The sequence below is a fragment of the Diospyros lotus genome, chromosome 8, assembly GCF_014633365.1.
Source record: "Diospyros lotus cultivar Yz01 chromosome 8, ASM1463336v1, whole genome shotgun sequence".
Classification (NCBI taxonomy): Eukaryota; Viridiplantae; Streptophyta; class Magnoliopsida; order Ericales; family Ebenaceae; genus Diospyros; species Diospyros lotus.
The window spans coordinates 20282959-20301350 of record NC_068345.1 but is presented as its reverse complement, the minus strand read 5'-3'; the positions used below and the strand labels follow the sequence as shown (position 1 = coordinate 20301350).

The 18392-nt window shown below is 37.0% G+C and overlaps 1 protein-coding gene and 1 pseudogene across 1 annotated transcript in view; one reads left to right on the top strand and one right to left on the bottom strand.

Annotated features, from left to right (window-relative positions):
* Positions 1–3659: 3659 nt before the first annotated feature.
* LOC127809040 (small nucleolar RNA R71) lies at positions 3660–3755 on the top strand (annotated as a pseudogene).
* Positions 3756–5299: 1544 nt separating this feature from the next.
* Positions 5300–18392, bottom strand: part of LOC127807463 (uncharacterized) — a 55294-nt gene continuing 42201 nt past the window's right edge. The window contains exons 4-5 of the mRNA XM_052345328.1: positions 6207–6512; positions 5300–5683 (exon numbers count right to left, since the gene is read on the bottom strand). Of these exons, the coding sequence (XP_052201288.1) occupies positions 5543–5683; positions 6207–6512 (447 nt within the window). The 3' untranslated portion in view covers positions 5300–5542. The remainder of the gene's footprint in view (positions 5684–6206; positions 6513–18392) is intronic.

Sequence of the window (18392 nt, the reverse complement as noted above, 5' to 3'; positions counted from 1 at the left end):
TACTCTGCCAGAATAACTAGAAAATAGTCGTGGAGTAGGCATCGTTTTGGCCGAACCATGTAAAAATTCCCCGTGTACGTTCTGTTTCATTCCTCCTCCTTGCATTTAGGGTTTATTTACTCATTGTGAGCCTACGAATCATAGTCGACTAATCTTAAACGTCGACAAAACTGTTTCTACATTGAAACCAAATCCTTCTCAATGTGAGGAGAGTCTGGTCCATCCACACCTAGTAAGCTATATGGTACCAAGTCATGGTTTTCATCTCGTGCTAGCTTGAGGATGTCGATTCATTTGCACCTATCTATCTCCCCGAACAATCTGGTAACACCCAGTGTAACAATTACATTACTGTAAAACAAACAGAAGCAAAAGCAAAAGGAACAAAAATTACATAGGAAACTACCAAGAGTAAAACTCCCTCATTCATCCTCCTCCCGATTTTCTACCTCCAGAAACGCCATTACCACCTCCCAATTTGTTGCCACGTGTAAGGCACTAAATTTGGCTGAGGTGGTAGAAGTAATCGATTGTTTTGCTCCAGCAATCGACTGCTTTGGCAAATGACTGTTCAAGCATGAAGCAGTCGACTCCCACTGTTATTTTTGAAGAAATCGCAATCAATACATTAACTTTTAATGAACCACATCATTAACACTTAATGACATATCAAAAACAAAACTCATCATTAACTATTAATGATGTCGGAGACATGATAGGTGTTTAATGCTAATAGTAGATGTCACATTATATGGTGTGTGACTTTTTATGTTCATTGCTTAATAGCAATCAGATAACGTCAAAACTCTTTTGACTCCAATAGAAACACCTTGACCCGTCTCGAGAATCTTTCCATATTCTCGTGATGTTCTAAAAAGTCTTGGGAAGCACCTAGCAACAGTCCAGCACAATATAGAAGGCAATGAAGTTTAATTTCAAATAAGCCTATTACAGTTGATGATTACTATGTAATACAATCTTTCCTTCACTAATGTCCCGACTGAACGAGAGTCATAGTACGATAACCTCACAAACTCAGTAATTATGTGTCAGATCTCATCAGTGTGACTAGATGACACCTCTAGAAACATTTTCCTGATTAATTATACTATTTTAACCAAGGACTTTCCCGTCATACTAACAGTAGACTACACAGGACATTCACCTTACCAAGATGAGGGTGACAGATCCTATTCCTAATGAGCACTTGTCTTTAGGCACCAACAATACAAAACCACATAAATGAACGTCCTCATCTTGTAATTAAATGATTCAGGGCATTAAAAATTCTCGTACACCAATACACAAAACATTTGTGCCAGTTCAAGTCCAAATGATCAGTTACACAATTGCAACTTAATGACAAAATCATTATCTATCATGCCATGTGATCAGTCATCGATGTTACATTCAGTGCATTGTTCTCCAACAATCACCCACGAGTTTACTAGAAACATCACATGTTATATAATATGTGACTCACCACTCTTAACCATTAGTATCTCATATTAATCAAGGTAGTAAATCTCTTATCAGTCTATAATCGATTAATCAGAGTTCCCACTCAATTAATCTAATGATCATGAATATTTAAGAAATTTCATTACTAAAAAGTCTTGTTACATATTCTTAAGTCTTAACATATTTAAGAATAAGACTCTTAAATAAAAAATCTAGAGACTCATTCATACAATAAAAATGGAGAGTAATGAATAATAAAAAATTTGTCTTTTATAAAGATATACAAAGATACATCATATAGATTTATACATACACTAGACGTCATTCAAATATAACATTAGAACACATTACTAACAGAGACATCTATTAAGAACTTAAGCTCAAGTTGGACAACTGGCTAATTTGGTTTTAGAAAGAGTTCAAGGATGTTAACCTAGCAATACTAAGAAGAATCCAGGGGAGAAAGTAAAGAGTATTACTTTAATAAGTGGGAAGGAACTTAAAAGTGTAGAAAATCCAAAACAGAAAGAAGAGAGCCAAGGAGATACAAAGTACTGTGACATAGGGCAATTGACACCACAAGGCTGTGAACAAAATAAGGAAGAAAAAAGAGCTTAACCAAGTTATGGTGGAAGGGAGAGATGATGGTGATAACATTTTAAAGCAAGAGGAACCATCTAGAAGGCTTTTTTTATGATCTGAATGTTAAACCTTACAAGTTACAAACCTAGAATTCCCTTTCCCCAAGCATTCTTACAAGCTAAGTTGGATAAGCAAATTTCTAAACTTTTAGAGGTATCAAATTCAGAGAGATTTGATTTAAACTAAATCAAATCTTAATTGACATTTAGATGAAGTGATTTAACCTCCGAAAATTTATTTTTATAAACACGAGTAAGAAATTAAATATGGATTAAACCCCATTACTTCATAAAAGAGATTTTGTCAACAATTACACTAATTTTACTTAGGCTACTAGTCTATATGGTCAGAGGTGTTTTATTATTTAATAATTAATTATTATACAAATATATATAAATTTAATTAAAACAAAATGGAGTTTAAATATTGTCTACTATTATTGTATCATAGTTTGGCGTAGAGGTGTCAAAAGGGCCGGGCCGCCCGCGGGCCGCCCGGCCCAGCCCGTGACGGGCCGGGCTTTGGCCCGGCCCGTTACTGTTCATACGGGCCGGGCCGAGCCCGGCCCCCATTGGGGGGCCGGGCTGGGCCAAAGAAATTGGGCCCACGGCCCGGCCCGTGGCCCGTTGGGCCGGGCCCATGAGGCCCTTATGGGCTAGTAAGGCCCTTATTCATTTTTTTTTTTAATTTTGTTATTCTTAGGTAATTATTGATATTGGATGCTAAAAAATTTAATTTCGCAATATATATAAATAATAACCATCAATTAATTTATTTAAAATTTTTAAGTTAAATTTTTTATATATTTAAATTATAAATAAACATTCTCTTTTTTATATGTACATTATTTTTCATATCAATTCACAACAAAAATTATAAGGCATATAGAATTTTGAAATATAAAATAATGAAATAATATTTAAAACTTAAGAATTAAGATAGAAAATATTTAAAAAAAACAAATTAATTTTTATATATGTATTATTTTGATATTTATATATGTATATATTATATGTATTATTTTTAAAAAAATTATTTAAAAAAAAAAGGGCCGGGCCCACTAGGCCCTGTGGGCTAAGGGCCCGGCCCGGCCCTCTAGCCCACGGGCTGGCCCGGCCCAGCCCGGCCCGGCCCTTTTGTAGGGGGGCCGTGGGCCGGGCCGGGCCCGGCCCGGCCCTTTTAGTAAAAGGGCCGGCCCGGCCCGTTTAAAAAGCCCGTGGGCCGACTCGGGCCGGACCGGGCCGGGCCGGCCCTTTTGACACCTATACAATAAACTTAGTTATCAAATCCTTCAAGCTTGGCTTCTTTTCTTGTTGGTTTTGTTGTTGAAAGCCCGGTGGTCCTCTATCATGATTATTACTCCATAAAAAGTTAAAATGACTTCTCCATCCCATATTCTTAGTATTAGAGTAATGATTAAAATTTGACCTATCATTTTAAGAAACAAAATTATTATGTTCATTAGAAGACAAAGAAAATGGATTACCTACTTGACATTCAACACTAGGATGACCTAATTGAACACATAGAAAGTTTAAACTTGAAGCCAAATTGGTAAGCCATGATGAGGACATTTCTTAAGAAAATCCTTAAAATCTTTTCCACGACTCATTATCAAATTGAGCAAAGGTAGTAATCTCATTTTTTATTTTAGTTGAAAAAACATGTAAGAGTGTCGGGTGAATTGGGTTTATAAATTTTTTTTGTCATTTATGGAATTTATGCATAAAGCTTGATTTTGAACGATTGATACTTCAAACAAATACAATTATAAAGTAAAAGATTGCCAATGAAATAATTTTGTGACGTGACTGTAGAAATCTTTGTTTCATGGAAAACATTTATGCTTGAAGATGTAAATTCAAATTTCGTGACCTAAAATAAAAATATGCAATATGACATAATTGAGACTAAAGAAAAGCAAGAAGCAATCACAAGACTTATTAGCCATCCATTAAAGAGATTAACTTTTAAGGGATCAATTACAATCCATACATAATTTTTTTATACTCAACTAAAACTTCTATTTTTTATAGGCTAACTAGGAACCCCAATTGTTAAGGCTAGTTGCCTTAATAACTGTCGTTGTTGTCACCGTCTTCCACAATGAAAACCCTAGCTGCCAGTGTCCAAATTGCTACCATCTTCCCTCTCCCCCTCCCTTTTCTTTTCTTTCTTCTTTTTATACATAAAACTATTTGTCTTAAATCAATATCTTTGTTCGATTCAAAGTCCAAGAAGTCCATATTGTTGGTGGATTAAGGTTTCCCACCATCCCGTTACCAGCTCGCGAACCACCCTCTTGTGCTAAGTTTTTCTTTTAGATGTGAACTGAACTAGACTAACCATGAACGTATGAATTGTAACTCTATCTATTAGCTTTAATTTGCTGCAATAATCAAGTCGTTTTGATATCATAGTAGAAAGTCAACTCCAAAATATCAAATCTTGTCCAAATTTGGAATTTCCAATACAAATCCAAGTTTTATGATGCCTCATCTCCAAATACACAAATCTTCCCCAATTTACCCCTACAACATCAAATTTAAATCTTCAAGTGCAATATCAAGCAAAATTTAAAAAAAGATGCATGGAAATTAGGACTTTTAAGAGTATAAAAATATGTATAAATATGATCTTATCACTAATCTATCAGGAATATAGGAAAAATTGCAGAAAATTGATCGCATCATATAGGATCAATACAACAAAGCATTCTTGTTACAGCTGAGTTTCTTTTCAACCCGGAGTGATTGACGCAAGAGAAATTTTTTTGTTCTTATTGCTTTTATTTTATTTTTATTTATTTAATTACACTTAGTATTTAAGATATTATGTTTTAAATATTTTTTTTATTTATAAGTTTTAATAAGTAGAAGTGACTAGCATGTGACTTTAAAAGGAAAAAAAAAAAAAAACAGATTCATTGTCATCCACTGGGATTCCTGTGTGATTAAGGATCAGGATTTATTATAGTTGTAACTTAGTATATGTAATCTTTTAACAGAGACTTTGTAGGCAGCTATTTTTTATTCTATTTCAACTTTAAGATTTTCTTAAAACTTAATTTTAAGATCTCCATTCCAGAATTGAATTGATGTCACAGAGTTTCAACCAAATTTTGCACTTGTTTTTGCTGGTTCTTTCTCCCATACTGCGTCAATATGACAGCCTACATATAACACTAGATAGAGAGTTCCCAACCAAAAAGGAAGAACATATCAATTCCACCTTGTGCTCATTTCCAATGTAATCAACTTAATGAGAAAATACAGATTCGAAATACAATCATATCATAGAGATTGAAGAGAATACAACAAATTTTTCACTCATATCATAAGAGCAAATACAAGAAGTTTTTCATTGATATCATACGGGAAATAGAGGCAATCAATCATAGCTGCCACTCTCAGAGTACACAGCATCAAAAGCATCCCTCCTAGTATTTTATCAAGCCCGAGCTCTTCAACCAGGGGAGTATCTCTTCCAGACCTTCTTTCAAACATCTAGGGTTATAGTCCAACTCTCTCTTGGCCTTTTCGCAAGAGTAAGCCCATTGATGTCTAAGAACACACACAGACTGAGAGGAAAAAAAAAATTGAAAAATAAATAAGGAGATGTCAAGTTCTAAGAGGGTGGTTTAAACCCATCATTGACAATCACCAAAAGTAAACAAACAAACAATATCCTAAAAGAAAAGGCTAAAACTAAAAAGAAGCTCAGCGGGATATAATGATAGTGGAAATTATACTTCCTAAACCCCATCCATATTCTTTGTGTTGACACATGAAAAGGAAAGATTAACTTCTGAACAGAATCTGAAAGCTGAGATTTCCCAAGGATCCAAATATGCAGTAACATCATCAACTAAAGGCAAAACAGAAGATTTCATGACACACTTCCAGGCAAACACAAAACCTTAGACAAATTCTTGCATTTCTATATACTCAGACCATACCATCAAAATTTGAGATTTAAAAAGGATTCAAATCTTTTCATGAGCAGTTCCCCTAAATTATCCATAATAAAACAGCTTCAGTAGAGACTAGTACCCCAAACAAAAATTCAAGACTATTATAAACTTCAGGATTGAGAGAGATTACCGGAGGGCTGATGAGTGGAAGCTTTCCAGTTATCCTAGAGAATAGAACTGATATCCATCCATATATCTCAATGATAGATAAGGGGATGTGGATCCATGGTTTCTTTGTCTTGGTAATGGCTGCAGCTATATCAAAAACATCCATGAATGATGCATTTTCTCCTGTAAGAAGATATCTTTCACCTGGTTTCCCTTTGTTCAAAGCTGCAATATGGCCCTCTACCACATCATCAACATGACTGAAAGAGAACTTGTCATTACCATTCCCTATATATCCAGGTAACCGCCCACTAAAGCATTCAATAACCTGAAAGATAAAAGTTTTCAACTCCATTATCTAGTTCCAACCATATAGAGAACAGTACACTAAACAAGTATAGCCAAAGGAGACAACAGAAAAATAGATGTACTTGATGGATTATATCCAGCATTACCATAGGCTTGTTTGTTATGAGCTTTTTACTTGACTTCTACTGCTGGAAGCCCATTAAAAAGCCCAAGTGTTTGGTTGCACAGCTATAAGGAGCTTTTTTAGGTGAAAACCTCAGCCCATTTTTTGGGCTAGCACTTTAAAAGGAACTTTCGCCTTCTTGAGAAGCCAAAAGCTCGTTAATAAGCAGTTTTTGATATTTTTGTACCAAACACACTACAAGCTATCCAATCTTTGACTGCTCAAGGCCCTGTGATAACTAGCCAAAACATGAATGCTAATAGGCTTCATAAGCAAACTACTTAAAAACATCCATATGCTTAGGCTTTACCTTAAGCCACATCAAACAACACTATATTTTTGCTATCAGCTATCAACCTAAATGAATGTTCTAATACAATAACACAAGCCTTGATCCCACGCAGGGTTGGTTACATGAATTCTAAATCTCTTGCCATCTCTATCTAGTCATATTCAATCCCGTTACCATTGCAACTAATAGCCATTGGAAAACAAGAATGCAACATCCGTTTGTGATAAACTGTTCTGGTTGTCAAACAAGAGACACTTTTGCTTGGATTCTTGTATTTCACTCCTCAAGGTAATAGCTATCGTTTTTCCTTCAGGATAGTGGAAGGTGTTGTGATCTTGAGGCAAATTCCTACTATTGAAATAGTGGTTGATCCAATTCTAAGCCACTTAGTAGGACTATTTTTTAAACATATGTTAGACGTATGAGACAATGTACTTTCAAGTTTATATATGATCACATGTTAAGACATTTACTGTTGAATACTAATGATATTTATTATCTATTTATGATTTATATAGCTCTTTCTTTAATGTTGTTATTAAACTTGAAATATATCATGATTGTGGCATGTGTTTTCTTTGGTATGCCACCAAGTTCTGATCAATCCTCTCACACAGATAATCGCCCTTGCACTTGTGTGGTGTGCAAGATGAGACCAAGAACACCATCTGTGTGATGGTTGGTGCAAGTTCCTTAACATAGGAGGGGTGTTCAACATGTATATGTGGCCTTAGTTCATCTAAGATGAGACTTCTTTCGAGAAAGTCAGGTATGGATTCCATCTCAAACCAATACCAAGCCTACATGTAGCTGAATATGAGTGCTCATGCGTTGAGTTACTCGAGATGGTACCTTTGTGGTGATTGGACCAACATTCATGTGACCTTGAGAGTAACATTTCCTAATTAGTGAGAGCTCCATCATGGCATGAATACATGCAACATGCACTTGTCAACTGCCTTAGGGGAGTGACATGATGATGTTATGACCCTGAGGATAGAATTGTAATAAGGGAAACTACTATAATCGTTTGTAACAAGCTATTGGTTAGATAGTTAGAACAGTCTAAACCAATCTTGGCTGATAGTTAGCTTTAACTGAAAAAAGTGCCTTCAAAGAAGGCTATTGTAGAAGGAGAAGGCATCATTGAGAATAATCAGAATCCTTTTTCTCTCATTCGTCTCAATTCTTCTCTATCTCTCTTTCTTCCTAAGATTTTCATCTTTCTTTCGGAATTCTTCTCGGAATTCTGTCAATTGCTTAGCCCTTAATTGAAGGGCTTGATAATTTGGTATCAGAGCCACTAATCTTTGACGGCTCCTAGGCACAATTTCACGAAGGATGAGTCGACGGTTACGGATGTGGGTAGCATCTCATGATGGAGAGAGAAGTGTACTAATGAGAATGGAGGGTGATTTAGATGATAGAGTAAGTGTACTAATGAGAATGGAGGGTGAGGAAGAAGAGGAACGATTAGAAGAAGGAGATATTTCCCACGAGGAAATAGGTGAGTGTAAGGTGATCAACAAAGAAGAATTACAACTATATTCTATACAGCTTGAAGGAAAGGCTGATGCAACAAAGAGACAACCAGAGGCGAACGCTGCTACATGTCTACTACTCAAAAGGGAAAAGCAAAATAGTAAGAAGAAGAGAAGAAGACAAGACGCAATGCAAGCAGGGATTGGTTGAACATAGTCGTTGCTATAAATTCTTAGGTAAATTATTAGGGACAAGAATTTTCTTAAGGGGAGGGGAATTTTTACGACCCTAGGGATAGAATTGTAATAAGGGAAACTACTGTAACTGTTAATAACAAGCTATTGGTTAGATAGTTAGAACAGCCTAAACTAACCTTGGCTGGTGGTTAGCCTTAACTGAAAGAAGCGCCTTTAAAGAAGGCTGTTGTAGAAGGAGAAGGCATCATTGAGAATAATCAGAATCCTTTTTCTCTCTCATTCGTTTCAATTCTTCTCCATCTCTCTCATTCTTTTCTCTTTCCCTCTCTCATTCTCTTTCTTCCTAAGATTTCCATCTTTCTTTTGGAATTCTTCTCGGAATTCTATCAATTGCCCAGCCCTTAATTGAAGGTCTTGACCCACTTTGTCACAGTGTGAGACCTTAACACCTTATGCCTTCTAACCTAGAGTCATCTTATGATGTTGAGGCTCAATTTCACTTATTAGGCATGTTATCCAACGCCTAAAGTTAAATGGCTATGTTAACCATGTCTAGGAAAGTGATCAAGTAATAGACAAATCAATCTAAATTCTTGGGAAGATTATCTAAGACCACGTTATTTGAATTTTGTAGCTCATTTCCTGAGCAATTATTCTTTTTATGATAATCATGAGCTAAAAAGTACATAATGATAATCAATTGTCGGTTAGAATTAGTCTCTTCAGGGTTTGAAAGCATTTAGTTGATGTGACACATTATTTGAAGCATAGATGATATATGTTACCCTTATTGTATGTAGGTTGTACTATGTCATTAGGTGGTTGCTTCATATTAGTACACTTCTCTCTCTATCATCTAAATCACACATCTCATTTCCTTTGTATACAAATTGAGTTGAGATATTTGTTTTGTTCCATGTGTATGAGTGGGAGATGACAACATTTGATTATATACCAAATGCAATGAGATATTTGTTATCTTGTATCTAGACTTGATTATGAACTGGATTCAGAGTCCAATATATATTAGGTAACAAATACTTATGCCCACTCCAATAGAACTTTGATTAGGGATAAACTCTTTCCTTCTAACCACACACTCTGTCATGCCATTTATAAACACATAGAAGTACTCATGCAATTAGAATTATATGAACTTGTGGAAATGGAAAGGAAACTGATCCCTTGATTAGTGGGGATTGATTGGTCTGAACCAATCCCTTGATTTATGTTGATTTGTTTCCTGTTTTTAGAATAGGAATACTTTGTATATTAAGTTTCCTAGTTTGTAAATTAGTTTCTTTGTTTGTTGTATCCTCCCTCTATAAGAAGAGAGGAGTTGTGCATTCTCAGGTGTTGTGGAATACAATGATTCTTCTCCCAATCTTTTCCGACTTTTATGGTATCAGAGTAAGGAAAAATTCTTCACTCTTGTCTAACCCTAGGCAGCCCTTATGCCTTTTTTGTTCACCACCACATCCACACTAGCAGCGACTGCCACACCTAGGCAGCGATTGTCATGTTGTCCCCCAATCACTCCTATAATCACCCAACCTTGGACGCCTGCTAAAGCATGCTTGTGTCAAGTCTAGCCAACATGCTATTCAACAGATCATCAGTCCCTACCACCACCATGTTAGACGTTTCCTCCACATCCACACCAGTAATTCAGTCACAAACTGATCTCGCCCAATTTTGAATCCCTCAGGTTCACTTCAATAACAAATCCCATCCTGTGCAGATTAGCAACATTTGACTCAATGGTGCCAATTTTATGGGCTGGTCCCAATTAGTTCATATGTACATCGGAGGAAGAGGAAAAATTGGCTATTTGACGGGTGTGACGAAGGCTTCAGATAGTGCAGATCCAGCATGTGAAACCTAGGATGTCAAAAATTCAATGGTGATGTGACCAGGCTTGTGAACTCCATGGAGGAAGATATCAATCCAAACTACATGTGCTTCGCTATGGCTAAGGAGCTTTAGGACGAAGTCAGTGCAATGTACTCCGATTTGGGTAATCAATCCCAAATATACGAACTCAATCTAAAGCTCAGTGAAATTTGGAAAAGGAGTGACACTGTCACCAAATATTTCAACTCCCTGAAGCGTATATAGCAAGACCTGCACCTCTTCAACAATTATGAGTGGAAGAATCTTGATGACTGCAAACATAACTAGAAAACTGTTGATGCTAATCAGGTAATCAAATTTCTTGCTAATCTCAATGTTGGATTCGATGAGCTCTCCCTTCAATCAGTGGAGCTTTTTCAGAGGTCTGACGCAAGGAAAGCTGAAGATTTGTTATGCTCGGAAAGAAGAGCAGTGGCACGGGTGGTCAGATCGAGAACTCTGCACTGATTGCTGCTGAAGCTAATGCTGGTAGACGAAATATCCCTGATCAATGAAAGGCAGATGAGAAACCCCATGTTTAGTGTGACCATTGCAACAAACAACGCCACACTTTGGAAACTTGCTAGTTGATTCATGGAAAACCAGCAAATTGAAAGCCGAGACAGAAACAACCACATCTTACTGTCAATTGAAGCTGAATCTAGTCCTTTCAGCAAAGAGTAGTTCAATCAACTCCTAAAATTGCTGAAGTTTAATCTGTCACTCGGTACACCTAATTGTTCATTGGCCCATTTAGGTAGAAATCCTTTAGCCTATTTAGTTCCTTAAAATCTGCTCCATGGATCATTGATTCAAGGGCATCTAACCATATGACCAGTTTGCCCAATCTATTCGATTCATATATTCCTTGTTCTGGTAGTGAAAATATAAGAATAGTAGATGGTCATTTTACATCTATTGCAAGTAAAGATCTCATTAAAATTTCTGAAAGTATTGATCTTAAATCAATATTTCATGTTCCTACACTTGCTTGTAATTTTTTGCATGTCAATAAACTCTCTAAAGATTTTAACTACTGTATTACTTTCTTTGATTCTTATTGCACATTTTAGGACCAGAACTTGAGGAAGACGACCGGCTAGAATGATAAACGGGCTTTACTATTTTGATGAGAATTTCTTCGGTAATAAAAAAGCTCAAGGATTGAGTGGTACTAGTTCAATTTCTGTTTCTAATCAAATAATGCAATGACATTTTAGGTTAGGCCATCCTAGTTTTCCTTATTTAAGATATTTGTTTCCTAAATTATTTAAAGAAGTGGATTATTCTATGTTTCAATGTGAAAGTTGTCATTTGTCTAAAGATCATCGTGTTAAATTTGTTTCAAAACCTTACAGTCTTTAAAACCATTTTATTTGATTCATAGTGACGTTTGGGGATTCTCAAAAGTTACCACTTTACTTGCAAAAGATTGTTTGTAACTTTTATAGATGATTATACTAGAATATGTTGGGTTTTACTTGCTTAACAAGAAATCTAAAGTGGAAAGACTTTTCAAAGTTTTTTTAAACATGATCAAAGCCCAATTTAAAGCAAAAATTTATATTCTTCAGTTTGATAATGAAATAGATTATTTCAATGAATGTTTGGGAGAATTTTCGAAAGAAAAAGATATTTTACATCAATCGACATGTCGTGACACTCCCAAGCAAAATGGCATAGCCGAAATAAAAAATAGACATTTACTTGAGGTTGCTAGGGGTATTATGTTTTTTATGAATGTCCCAAAATACTTTTAGGGAGATGTTGTTTTAACTGCTTCCTATCTAATCAATAGACTACCAACTTGTCTTAAACTTTAAGACACCTTTAAATTCTCTAAAAACAATTTCCCCATGTACCGATTATATTTTGAGTTACCTTCCAAAGTTTTTGGCTGCATTTTCTTTGTTTACATTCCACAAATCTTTCAATCCAAAGTGGATCCAAAGGCTGGAAAATGTGTTTTTGTTGGATATACTCCAAATAAAAAAAGGTACAAGTGCTTTAATCCTTTGACAAAGAAAACTCACATAAGCATAAATGTGTCTTTCATGGAGAATCAAAATGCTCATGATCCGATTCACTCTACCTAGCATGATTGACACCCCAATTCACTTTGATAAACAATCCATGGAAATTGGTGTTCAAAATAATGAACAGGATCTGTTTAGTCCATAGGTGCCAAGCATAACAGAGTTAGAACCAGGGGAGAATTATTACAAATGGATCAAAATGCCATTGATCCTGTTGGATTAGCTGTCAATTAGCATATAATTAGCAGTCAATAAGAATGTGACTAGATGTAATTAGTATGTAATTAGCTATCAATTAGGCCTTAATTTTAGCCTTAATTATTGTACAGTTTACTACAAATTTCAATAGAAAGAGACTAGACCTCACATAGTGTTCTACTCTTAAAAATGGTTCTCTTTTCTATCTTGTTCAACATGGTATCAAAGCAAGGTTAACCAAACCCTAGTTCCAGCCACCGCCATCGTTGCCACCGTTTGGGTCACCGCCGCCTATCGCGTCGTTTGTCACCATCGAACACCTGAGAAGTCGAAGATCGCCAAATCTGAAACTGTCAACCTTCCGCCATTGGCATCTCTGACCATCAGTCACCTGAGCCACTGCTGCCATTGTGTCTGCTGGCCTCAAATCGGACTAACCCCAGAGCCTCGCCACCTGAGCCACAACCATGCACCTTCGTCAGAATTGTTCGCCGAACAATTTTTTTTGCTCCAATCTCTCTCTCCGGTGCTCCTATCGCAACACCATCACCATTGTTGGACTTGTCTCTCTCAGTCCGTTTTGATCCCGGTGGTTTCATCACCATTCACCGTCACTAGAGCTCTAGCGAGCCTTTGCCGCTCTGTCGCCGTGCCTTTTTTTGGCACTCCAATAACCCTCTGGCATCTCATTTAGCCCTGTTTTGCCTCAGATCTATTTTTTAGAGCTACCTTCCATCAAAAATATGGAGATTCCAGCATCTTCAGTCACTTTCAAATCTAAATTTGTAGGTTTTTCTTTGCCTTTTTCTTCCTCAAGTGTCATTACCTCTAAAAAACTAGTTAGAAGTACCAATTACATGTCTTGGGCTGCCTTTGTTGAGTTATGGTTCATGGGTCAAGGAATGGAAGAACACTTGAATAAGAAAGCCAATGAAATTTCCGATGCTGAGAGAGCAACGTGGAAGAAGATCGATGCTATTCTTTGTAATATGTTATGGTAGACCATTGATCCAAAACCATATATCATTTACAAGGCATACAAGACTTGTGTTCAGGTATGGAAAAAGGTCAATTCTCTTTACATCAATGATATCTAACGTCTCTACTCTATTGTTTCCACCATTGTTCATTCGAAGCAACAGGATATGGATATGTTTGAATTTTTTGGCTACCTAGAATCTTTGAAGGAAGAGTTCAACTTTCTGTTACCAGTTGGTAATATTGTAGAAGAATAGTTGCAGCATCGAGATAAGTTCTTTATGGTTTTGGGATTGACTGCCATTCAATCTAACCTTGCTCTGGTCTAGGATCAAATATTATCCAACGCTAGAAGATGCCTTTGCTAGACTTCTTTGGGTTTCTTCCTCATCTTCACTCATTGATGGCTCTTAGGTTGATTCCTCCGTCTTGGCATCACAAACTTTTGGTAGAGGAGAGCAAGGGAACAACCGAGACAATAACTCACAACGAGGTAACCACCCTAAATGCAATTACTGTCATAAGTGGGGCCATCTTTGAGAATGGTGCCACAAACTGCATGGTCGACTGCCACGTGCTGCTAATGTGGCTCACTCTGTTGCTACCAGTTTCCCAACAAAATCTTTCGAGAATCATTCTTCTCTATCTCTTGTTTTGACTGGAAATGATTATGAGGACTACCTTCAGCATCAAGCTTCTAAACAGGCTGTGCCGTCCTCCACTACTTTTGTGGTGCACACTGGTTCTATTGCTTGTGTTACTTGGTCTACCATTCCTGGACCATGGGTTCTCGATTCTGGTGCAATTGATCATCACTCTGGTAACCAAAGTCTTTTTTCCTGTCTCTGTACTTCTTCCTGTTTGCCAATAGTTACCCTTGCCAATGGTTCCAAAACATCAGCTACGGGCATTGGTCAAGCACGATTGCTCCTTTCGTTACCCTTAAATTATGTTTTATATGTCCCCAAAAACCCCTTTAATCTTGCTTCTGTTAGTAAATTGACAAGTGCTCTTAATTGTTCCATAACATTTTTTGTTGATTCTGTTGTTGTGCAGGATTGGGGTACCGAATAGATGATCGACATCGAGCGTGAGTTGTGGGGACTTTATTATCTTGACAGGCCCTCTTCACCGACTTGCATTTCTACTGAGTCTCCTATTCTTCTTCATAATCATTGGGGACATCCGAGTTTATCTAAATTACAAAAGATGGTCCTGCGTCTTTCTACCGTTTCCACTTTAAATTGTGAGTCGTGTCAACTTGGAAAATAATCTCGTATCTTGTTTCCAAAGCGTGTCAATAATCGGGCTACATCCCTTTTGAACTTGTCCATAGTGATGTTTGGGCTCCTTATCACGTTCCCTCTGTTCTAGGTTTTAGGTATTTTGTCACTTTTATCAACGATTACTTTCGGTGTACTTGGGTGTTCTTATTGAAAAACTGTTCAGAGTTATTTAATATCTTTAAGGACTTATGTGCTAAAATTCAAACTCAATTTAATGTTTCTATCTGTGCCTTCCATAGTGACAATGCTAGAGAATATTTTTCAGCTTCTTTCACTACTTTCATGGCTCCTCAAGGTATTTTACATCAATCCTCCTGTGCCTATACACCCTAGCAGAATGGACTTACTGAGTGCAAAAATCGTCATTTGATTGAAACTACTTGCACTATTTTACTGCACAGTCATGCTCTTTTCCATTTTTGGGCTGATGCTGTTCTCATTGCATGTTACCTCATTAATTGGATGCCTTCATCTGTCTTACAACATGAGGTCCCTCACTCCATCCTTTTCCTTGCTCAGAGTCTTTATCTATTTCCATTTCGTGTTTTTGGTTGCACTTGTTTTGTTCATGATACGACCTTTGTCTGTCCTAAACTTTTTGCCAAGGCTATCAAGTGCATTTTCCTTGGTTACTCTTGATTTCAGAAAGGCTATCGATATTACTCTCTTGATAAGCAACGTTATTTCATCTATGCTAATGTTACCTTTTTTGAGACATCTCATCTCTTTCTTTCCTCTCCTGACAAGAGTCGCCTTGTTTTTGAGGTTCTTCTTATTCCTTACCTTTGTTCTCCCTCCTCAGATACTGCTCTTACTATCCCTAAGTGTCCCCTTTAGGTTTATCATCACTGTCCACATCCTCTTACGGCTACTGACGAAGAACCTGTTAACTCACCTTGTGCTCTGACATTCTCACCTACCTCGGACCAGCCAGTTTCTTCTGAGCCAGTTGTTGATCCTTCTCCTGAGCCCATTGCCACTTGAAAAGGTATACGCTTTACTTGCAACCCTCACCCCATATACACTTTCCTTAGCTACCATCGCTTGACTTCACCCTATTATGCTTTTGTCTCCACTTTATCTTCTATTGCTATCCCTAAAACTACCAGTGAGGCACTTTCGGATCTAGGGTGAAGCCAGGCCATGGTTGATGAGATGGATGCTCTACATTCTAATGGCATTTGGGAATTGGTTTCTCTTCCTAATGGTAAATTTGTTGTTGGTTGTTGTTGGTCTATACTGTGAAGGTTGATCGCCTTAAGGCACGCTTGGTTGACAAAGGCTACTCTCAAATTTTCGGGTTGGATTACAGTGACACCTTTTCTATGGTATATAGAGCAACCGCTTAACTTTGTTGCTCAGGGGGAGTTTGGATTAGTATGCAAACTTCGCCGCTCTCTTTATGGACTCAAACAATCTCCGCGAGCTTGGTTTGGATGGTTTAGTACAATTCTCCAAGAATTTGGTGTGATTCGCAATGAGGCATACCACTATTTTTTATCGCCATTCATTAGATGGTCGATGCATTTATCTAGTGGTTTATGTGAATGACATTGTCATCACTGGAAGTGATCAAGATGCTATTCTTCAACTAAAGACACATCTCTTCAACTGTTTTCAGACTAAAGATTTGGGTAAGCTGAAATATTTTCTTAGCATTAAAGTGCCCCAGTCCAAAAGCGGCATAGTTATTTCACAAAGAAAATATGCCTAAGACATTCTTTAGGAGGCTGACATGCTTGACTATAGACCGGTTGATACTCCCATGGACCCGAATATCAAGCTCTTACTAGGACAGGGGGAGCTATTATCTGACCTTGGTAGATATCGTAAACTTGTCGGAAAGCTAAACTACCTCACTATCATTCAACCAGATATCTCTTTTGCTATTAGATTGGTTAGTCAGTTTTTACAGTCTCCATGTGATAGTTATTGGGATGTTGTTGTTCGCGTTCTCAGAAATATCAAAGGCACACCAGGTCAGGGATTGTTATATGAAGATAAGGGTCATACCTAGGTGATTGGGTATTCTGATGCTGATTAGGCAGGGTCTCCCTCAGATAGACACTCCACTTCGCAGTACTGGGTTCTAATTGGTGGCAACTTGGTATCTTGAAAGAGTAAGAAGCAGGATGTGGTTGCTAGGTCTAGTGTCAAAGCAGAATACCGTGCTATAAACTTGGCAACATGTGAACTTATATGGTTGAAACAATTGCTTCAAGAATTAAAATATGGCGAGGTGATGCAAATGAAGTTAATCTACGATAATCAAGCTGCCTTGCATATAGCCACAAATCTTATCTTTCATGAGAGGACCAAACACATAGAAATTAACTGTCATTTCATCAGAGAAAAGATTTTATTTGAATATATTGCCACTAGCTTTGTCAATTTAGCCGATCAACTGGCAACCATCTTCACTAAGTCTCTTCGGGGTTCTCGTATTGATTTTATTTGTAACAAACTTAGTGCATATTACCTATATGCTCTAGCTTAAGGGGGAGTGTTGGATTAATTGTCAATTAGCATATAATTATCAGTCAATTAGCATGTGATTAGATGTAATTAGCTATCAATTGTAGTACAACTTACAATAAATTTCAATAGAAGGAGGCTAGACCTCACACAATGTTATACTCTTAAAAAGGGTTTTCTCTCTTTTCTATCTTGTTCAACAGATCCAATTATCCCTCCAACAACTAAATAGTTAGAAGCTCCAGATGATGGTCCTCCTTCCACTTAGGGTAACTCTAAACTTACCCCTTTAAATCCTTCTTCAATCTATCTGATCTTGATGTCCCCATTGCCATTAGAAAAGGAGTAAGATCTTATACCACATCCTACTGTCAAATACTTGTCATATCAAAAATTGTCCAATAACCACAAAGCATTCCTTTTGAATATTTCTAACCTGCATATACCAAGATCTAATTGGATGTTAGCAATAAATGAAGAGATGAATGCTCTTGAAAAGAATGGGACTTGGGAGATTGTAGAGTTATCGAGAGGCAAGACAATTGTGGTTGTAAATGGGTTTCACGGTTAACTATAAGGCAGATGGGAGCATAAAGAGGTACGAGACAAGACTTGTTGCCAGGGGATTCACCCAAACTTATGGTCTTGACTATCAAAAGACCTTCACCCCAGTTGCAAAGATAAACTCAATTCAAGTACTTCTCTCTCTAGCAGTAAATTCCAATTAGCCTTTACACCAACTTGATGCAAAGAAAGCTTTTCTAAATGGAGATTTAGAGAAAGAAGTGTTCGTGGACATTCCACCTAAATTTGAGGAGAACCTTGGTATTAATAAGGTGCGTGTCAGATCCAAGATCTGACTAGAGAATTCTCGTCTATTTAGAGGAGAATTAGGCGGG